The sequence below is a fragment of the Microtus oregoni genome, unplaced genomic scaffold, assembly GCF_018167655.1.
Source record: "Microtus oregoni isolate MIOR12 unplaced genomic scaffold, Mior012 000015F_ref0000493, whole genome shotgun sequence".
In the NCBI taxonomy this organism is placed as follows: Eukaryota; Metazoa; Chordata; class Mammalia; order Rodentia; family Cricetidae; genus Microtus; species Microtus oregoni.
In genome coordinates this window covers 37,406,925-37,414,876 of record NW_024543074.1, presented here as the reverse complement: position 1 = coordinate 37,414,876, position 7,952 = coordinate 37,406,925, and the positions used below count along the sequence as shown (strand labels likewise).

At 53.7% G+C, this 7,952-nt stretch overlaps 1 protein-coding gene across 1 annotated transcript; it reads right to left on the bottom strand.

The window, feature by feature from the left end:
• Nucleotides 1-636: 636 nt before the first annotated feature.
• On the bottom strand, nt 637-7,206 carry Natd1 (N-acetyltransferase domain containing 1). Its single transcript, XM_041665495.1, has 3 exons — nt 7,042-7,206; nt 2,216-2,334; nt 637-1,447 (listed from the first exon to the last, which is right to left on the bottom strand). The coding sequence occupies exons 1-3, from the start codon at nt 7,136-7,138 to the stop codon at nt 1,331-1,333; spliced, it is 333 nt and encodes a 110-aa protein (XP_041521429.1). The 5' UTR covers nt 7,139-7,206; the 3' UTR covers nt 637-1,330.
• Nucleotides 7,207-7,952: the final 746 nt, after the last annotated feature.

Sequence of the window (7,952 nt, the reverse complement as noted above, 5' to 3'; positions counted from 1 at the left end):
AGGCCACCCTGCAGCGACTTGAAACAAGTTCACCGAGGAAGCCTAGCCACTCTTCTTGGGTCCACGAGTCAGGGACCCTCATTCAAGTACTGTGTTGTAGACACACTGCCATCACAGCTGGCAGAATACTGTCAGCAATGTCTTCCTAGAGGCCCATGGTTTGTCTGGACCCGGAAAAGAGTTCCTGGCAGACAGAGAAGGGCAGGGGAGGTATGTTGGGTCATCCCAGAGTTCTAGGAGGCTGGAAAAGGAACATCAAGAACAGGGTAAGAGTCAGGGGTGCAAGAGGTAGGGAAATGCCAAGGGTGGGGACCATGAAGACCCATGCCATGACTGCAGTGGTGAGTGAGGCTCAAGGGTTCTGAGCCAGTCAGGATACATGGTCTCCTGCTACAGATTTCAGTACTCCTGCAGAGTGGGAAGGTGTCTGGAGTGGCTAAGCAGCAGTGGAGACGACCAGAAGCCAGGAACACAAGAGAGGATACAAAATGGATTTTGCAGTGTCACCTTCCCACCCATCTCCAAGGTGACCTTCAAGAAAGGCCTGGTAGTGCTGCTGGAAGGTCAGAGAGGGCCGAGGATACCGCACTGCTCAGCAGACCAACACTGTCCTTTGAACTGACTCCAGCAGGTGAATCCATGGGAAAGCAGACCCTCAGCCAAGGATCATGTTTCTTTACAGAACCCAGACAGACAGTGTGGGTAACCAAGGAGAGGAAGGCATTCACTGTCACCTGCCCTGTTTCTGTGCTCGTGCATGCCCACAGACGGGCCGGGGGCACAGCTCTCACACACCAGGAGCGTGCTCTCTGCTGCCGTTCCACTGTCTGTGCCAGGGCACGCAAGTCTGAGAAAGAGAAAGGGTTACACTGGCAGTGGCTAAGGCTTGGCACCCCCTCCTTGGGAAGCTGGCACATAGGGTTCCTGTTGTTCTTCTTGGCTCCAGGAACGCCCTCCTCATTTGCAGGAAGGACACAGCTCCAGGACGTGGTGGCGGGGACTCTACCTCACCCTCTTGCTGATCTGAGCAGGGACCCAGTAGCCAGGCTAGACGGGATGTGCGGCTGGTGGAAGAAGAACCTCAGCAAAGCCAGACCTCTGTGGGAAGAGGGTCTTGGCCACTTGGCCTGTCCTTCATTCCACTCTGGATATGCACACATCCTCAGCCAGCAGCTGGTCCCCAGAATTCTGGATGAGGGCTGCAGATGAGTGTCCTTGCAAAAATAACTCTGAGCCTGTCCCCATGGGAACAGGTTCCTGAGAGCACATGAGCTGGCTGAGGCCCACGTGGAAGGCCCACAGGGTGCACTCCTGCACACAGTGGCCAGGGTCATGGCTGTAGGCGCTCCAGGTACTGTGGCAGGGGGTTTTCCTTGACGTATTTCTGGATATACCAGCAGGTGAGGTGAGCCTTCAGGTCTTCCTCCACCACGAAGTCCAGGGCGGCCTGGACCAGCAAAGGGAAAACAGTTGTTAAGAGTTGTAGCTTACTGGGGACTGAGGCCCATTGTGGTCCATGACTGGGGGACATCAGCGCTGTTATTTTCCCAGGTTCCCCATGTGGCTATCTTCCCATTTTGCCTAGCTCAGTGTCTCAAGTTCTTTCCCTGGTAATTGGGTTAATTTACAGACCAGCTTGTGACCAGGTCCTGTATGTAAGGGCACGAGGCCCAGGAAACCCCACGGGAAGGGAAAAGAGGCCTCCAATCTAGGAGAATAAGGGAGTAAGGGAGCAGGGAGGGGAAGAGAGGGACACGGGATTGGGAAACTAGCAGAGGGCTTCACTAGAAACACAGGGTGGGGGCTGCACCCAAAAAGGATTCTTTGTCTCACCTGTACTTTGTTCCCAGGAAGCCTGGAATTTTGAAGTGCTTGGGAGAGGCAGGTGGAGGTGGATGACCCGGGCATGAGCCTACTGACTCGGACATTCATTTACTTTGCATTATCAGGGCTTACTAAACAAGTCCTGAGTGCCAAGTCCTGGTCTCAAGGTGGAATCAGGCTATAGGGACCCTATGCTCAAAAGAGTTGTCACCTGCCACAGCAGGCCTAGGGGCACAATAAGCAGTCTCCAGAGTTCTCCCACTGCTGACTGCAAACTCTTGGCCAGATGGGCCTGTGCAGCTGTGGCCTAGACACAAACTAGAGTTAGCCACCAGTCGATCTTCCCTGCAAGAGGAGTGACAGCTGTGTCCTGGTCTGCTGCCCATCATACCTTGGCCAGGTGCTTGGCAATGCCACGCCCACGGTAAGCATCTGGAACCTCTGTGTGCTGCAGGTCTACGATCCGCTTGCCCACATACTCATAGAGCAGGACAGCCCGGTCATGACATCCTAGACCAGGGGATAGAAAGAACTGAGGCATGGACTCCAGGAGTCCTCGGAGCTTCCCAGGTGTGGAGGATAGGGTAAAGAATGGTATCTGGAGCCAGACTACCAGTACGCTACAAGAGCTGAATTTTGAACAACCCCTGTACCTTGGTTTCCATATCCCCAGAGTAAGGAGCATGATGGCATTCCTCAGAGGGCTGTGTGTAGAGTTCAATGGGGCATTCTCTGCTCAATGTGGTGCCCAAAACACCCAATAACCCACAAGACCTTGCTACTGTCATTCCAGGGACCCTAACCCTGTGTTCTCAGCTAACCCCCACTTTTAGGTCCAGCATGGGGCACAATAGAGCCTAATAAACCCATGACTTCAGTAGAGGGAGGATACAGGAGGCACTATCAGTCAGAGCACAAGCCCTGCCCATCCCCCAGCCAAGACTCAGGCTGAATCAGAGTCCACAAGGCATCAACATTAGGCACAGGAAGCAGGAACAAATCGTTATCCACCCTCCCTGCCCTGCCAGGACAAGAGTTCACCAGTCTGCTAAAATCCTGCTGGAAATGTTCCTGGGGAAGCTGCTTCAAATCACAATTGTAGTTCTCTGACTGCCTAGTCACTCATCCACCCAATGTTTATCAAGTTGCAAACACTTCTCAGGTGCTGGGCATACAGATCTGCCCTCATGACTAAGGGGAGCAAAGGTAAGCAAGAAAAAGCAAGTAGCGTGTAACGTATCAGTCGATGGGGAATGGGCTCGGGGAGATGCTCCAGCAGGAACAGTGAGGATGCTGGTGTAGCTAGCGAGAGTGGACCAAGGGAGCGGGAAGTGACGGGCAGGTCCTGCAACGCCTTCTTGGCCATCATGAACTAGGTCCTTAGTAGAGGGAAGGAAGGTAATTTGTAGTTTCACAGAATCTTCTGGCTGCTGTGTGACAATCTAGGGCAAAAGAGTTCAATGCAGCAGCTGCCTTAGTTCTAGTGGGAAGAGGAGGCCAGACTACTCCAGAGGTGTCCACTCTGGAGGACTAGATGGCAGTTGAGGTATGCTCAATGACAAAAGAAGCCAAAGGCAAACCCAACAATTTTTATTCGAAGGGACTGCCTGTGTGTGAGAGAAATACTCAAGCTGGCTCCGAGGAGAGGCAGAGCCATTATGGCAGGGGTTGCCAGGGGGCTCTCAGGACAAAGCCTGTCATCTGGGAAGGACACAGTTGTTAGAAAGAGGGTATCTGGCCTTTGTGCAAAAGTCCTGAAGGAATGGGGGACACAAGGCCCACTGGTGTGAGAAGTCCAGGTGGTGAGATAGCAGAAGCAAAGTCCTCATGATACTCAGAACAAGGAGGCCAGAGTGGCTGCTCTGAGTGTGTCAGGGATCCTAGGGCCACCAAAAGACTAGCTTATGCTCCCAAGCAGTCTTGGGAGTCAGGGGCTGAGCTCTTGCAAATTTGCTAGTATCTTCAGTCTCTTCCTGTTCTCAATCCCATAGAGCCTACTTAGCCTATGGGCAACCCTGGAATATCGCAGTGATTCTCTGCCTAGGCCTTTGGTGTTTTTTTTTTTTTCCTTTTCTTTTTCGAGACAGGGTTTCTCTGTAGCTTTTGGAGCCTATTCCGGAACTAGCTCTTGTAGACCAGGCTGGCAAGATCCACCTGCCTCTGCCTCCCAAGTACTGGGATTAAAGGTGTGTGCCACTACAGCCCGGTGGCCTTTGGTGTCTTGTGGTCAGGACAATCACCACCTTGTCCCCATAACCCCCAGGAAAAGTCTGTCAAAAACCTGCTTCTTCCCACTGGATGCATGAGACTAGAGATGGACTAGTTGCATATGGGAGCCCCGAGGCCTGGCCCCTGCGCTTTTAGTGGGATCCCCAGAGAACAGCCAAGTCCCCAGCAGGTGTCTGCTTGGGCTTGCTTTCAGATATACCAGCAAGCTCCAGCCACACCCTAACTGCAGCCCCTCCCTACAGCAGCCACTAAGTGTTTGATTAGCTGCTTGCTGGTCTTCCCACTTGCCACATCTGTACCCAGAGCCTCCCAGATGGGCACCGCCTTCTCATTCCAGATGTTTCCTCACTAGGGGCTTCTCCTGACTGCCCACCATCACGGGACACAATGCTCACGTCAACACCATGCAATGGATGGACCACCTGGACTCAGTCTAGGTGAGGCTCTGAGTGACCCAGACCTCTGATGACAAGCATGTTGGGGACGGTGATGGGCACCCAGGAACTGGAGGAATGAGCTGGGCTCAGTTCTTGTTCTGTCTTCCTACTTGCAAAGTAGAGGGTAGAAAGATTCTGGGAGGGATCTAAGTGAGCCTTCTTGCCACCAGTAGCTGTCCCAGAGGTGGAGAGCTAGCTCAGCAGTGAAGAGGGCTTTCTACTTTTACAGGGAACCCTCAGTTCTTCACACCTGTCTCTAACACCAGCTGCACGATCTGACGCCCTCGTTTGACCTCTACAGGCACTGGAATACAAGTCACACACACACACACACACACACACACACCCCAAATCTTTAAACCACATACACAGACCTGGCTGAGGTAAGGAAAGAGAAGGCAAGGAAGGGGCTGGAGGCAGGGGCCTTATCTAACTTCATCCAACCTTTAGATGACAAACCCTCAGAAGGCAGCCTGAGGTTCCATTCTAGACTAGCTGTTCACAATCTCCTGCCTTGGTCTCCCACCTAGGAAACAGTGGCCACACATCCTGTATTTCAGAACTCATATATACCTGAGTTCTAGTCTCCTCTCACATTCCGCATCAGCAAGCTCTTGCTGTTTCCTGCACTTCTGCTCAGGACTTAGGCATTTCTTCCACCCCTGCTCACAACTGCGTGGACCAGGGTAGTAGCCAGCTCCCTGCTCTATCATGCCCCATAGTATGTTCCCCACTAGCCCAGCCTTAGGGTTCCTGATCCATGTCATCTGTTCTCTTTTCAGGGTCAAAGCCAAACTCATATAAGCCAACATTTCCAGGCCCTATACTATTTGCCCCCTATGAGCTCAGTCTCACCATACCCGCCAAGCTCCCCTATCCAGGCACTGCTCCTGGCTGCTCTGAACACACACAACGGGGACTGCAGGACCTCTGCTCTCAACTGCTTCTTTTGTTCAGTGTCACTTCTCCCAAGGGCCTTTGTTTTATAAGACATTATGTAATTTATTTGAGACCCACCTCTCCCTATAGACTGTCAGTACCACAAGCCCTGGGCACCTTGAAGAGTGCTGGTAAACAGTAGGTACTCAGTAAATACTAGCGAAATGAACCCTAGTTGGCCTAGGCTGTGCAGGAGGAGTGGAGGAGGGGCTGCCAGCCTCTAGGTACCCTGTTTCCCCAGGGCACCATTTGTGGTTAGCGACAGGGCAGCAGGTTCCACAAGGCTCAAGTTTAAAGCTGTAGTCTGCTCACAGGCAGCATTAGAGTGCTGTCCTTTTCACTGGACCCATTTGAAGAGAAAGGGGAAAAGAAGCCCAAGGGATCCCTGTTTTTTTCTTTGTGGATCTAATGGGTCTCTGGAGTCACCTGGAGAATCATACACAGCCTCCCTGGAACTCAGAAAACTTCAGAAAAGAGATTCTGAGGAAAAAAAAAAATCAACAAACAAAACCCAGACAAGGCCTCTCAAGTAACCAGGGCCAAGTGTCACTGCCAGCTGAGCCACCATCAGCGTGACGACGACAGGACTTGTTTCTCTATGGAAGAGCGTGACAGCACAGGGGCAGCTGGACCCAGATTTGAATATGACTCTGGTCTTGTTAAGGCTGAGCAAGTCACTTCCTGAGCCCCAGCCTCAGTTTACTCATGTGAAATGTGGGGCAGTATGTCACAACAAGGAAGCGACAGCTGCCTCCACTGTAGGTAGGAGGCACAAATGGGAGGCCAGGCCTCTTTTGCTTGGGACCAAGTGGTGGTCACAGAAGACTGGCTCAGAAACTCAGGACAGGCCGATCCGTACCTTCTCTGCTGCACAACTCACTGGCAGACCTCACGCAAGTGTGTCCTTTCACTGGCGCAGTGGCCTCTAAGTTAGGTCACAGACAGCTCAGAGGGCCCAGATGGGAGGGGTAGGCTAAAAAGAATTCAAGGTCCCATATTTCATATTCGTTTCCAGTCCCTAGGATCAATGGGAGTGTCGGCCTGCTGGGACAAACGCTACAGAAGACGAGAGGCCTTGACCTAGCTCTCCGGTTTGAAAAGTAGCCATTTACCTATGTTTATCAGCACTCGCTGTGCACCGAATGTGTCATTCTGAACCTTTAATGCCACAGTATCTCATCCTCACTGCCATCCAAAGCGGTGTTCACTACTACTATCCCCACTGCAGATTCTGGGAGGCCGAGGAACACATCGACCGGGCAAGTTGGCCTAACTAACATCTCAGAGCCACCTACCCGCCTCCTCCTCCAGGCCACAAGTTCCCGGGGCTATGCCCCAGGCCCGCGCAGGCTCCTCCAGGGGCGGCAGGAAGCAATCGAACACCCGGGGGGGGGGATGACAGGCCACCAGCGACCTGCTCTCTAGGATCCAGGGTGGCAGCCCTCCGTCCGCGATGCCGGAAGCCGGCAGCGCTAGCAGGTGCGGGCTGCCCGGGCGGGCGCGCTCCGCCGGTGCCTATCGGGGTTCGGGAGCCCTCCCGCCCCGGGATCCGTCCGCCCGCAGGTCCCGCCCCGTCCCGCCCGCGCGCGCGCAAACAAAGGCAGCGCGGTACCGTTGAGGCGCACGGAGAACTGGCGGCGTTGGCGGTCGTGTTCCACGCGGATGGGGCCGCCCTGCTCCAGCGCGCTCGGCGGGGTCGCGTGTGCCATCGCGCGCGCCGAGGTTGGGGACCGCGGGCCGCAGCGAACTGACTCTCGGGCGGCGCGGGCCGGAGAGGGGGGCGGGGCCGGAAATCAGCTGTGAGTCACGTGCGCCGCGCGCACTGTCTGTTTGGATACATTCCTGGCGTCTCTTAAAGAGACCGCGCCGCGCGTTTCTCTCGCGGCCGCAACAATGATGGGCTGGCCCCTCAAGGATGCCGATTGTTCTCGGGTTTGCCCCAGATGCATCTGTAGGACCCACATGGACCCATCTGAAAAACACGTAACTTCGACCCGTGGGGCAATTCTGATCCTCTCTAAGACAGTCATCTAATATTAGGCACTGGCTTCACTGGCAAGCACAGATAACCCAGACCCCGTTTCACTGGGACTGGGCATCAAAAGGCATACCTAGTCTCCAGCTGGAACTCTGCTGGGACTGGCGCTGTGCAACTCATCCACCTGGGGCTGTTGAAGCTACTGTTGAGAGATTGCCCCCAGGCGTGTTTGGTACTGGGTGAAAAAGTCACCTTTCCCAAAAGAAAGGCAGATTTACGAGGTCCCTGGAAAGCGAGCTCCCCAGGAACCAATGTCTCCCTAGAAACCACAGTATTTGTAACTACTCCTCAGCAAATAGTATTTGGAAAGTTTGCCATGCATGTTCACAGAATCATATTCTGTTAATTACGGTGCAAATTTGATGTCCACATCTATAAGACCACCATACAAATGAACATACAGAAAGCTTGGGTGTGTGTACCTCAGTGGTAGAGTGCTTGAAGTTGTGTGTTCCTAACCGACACAAAGTGTACGTCGGTGGTGG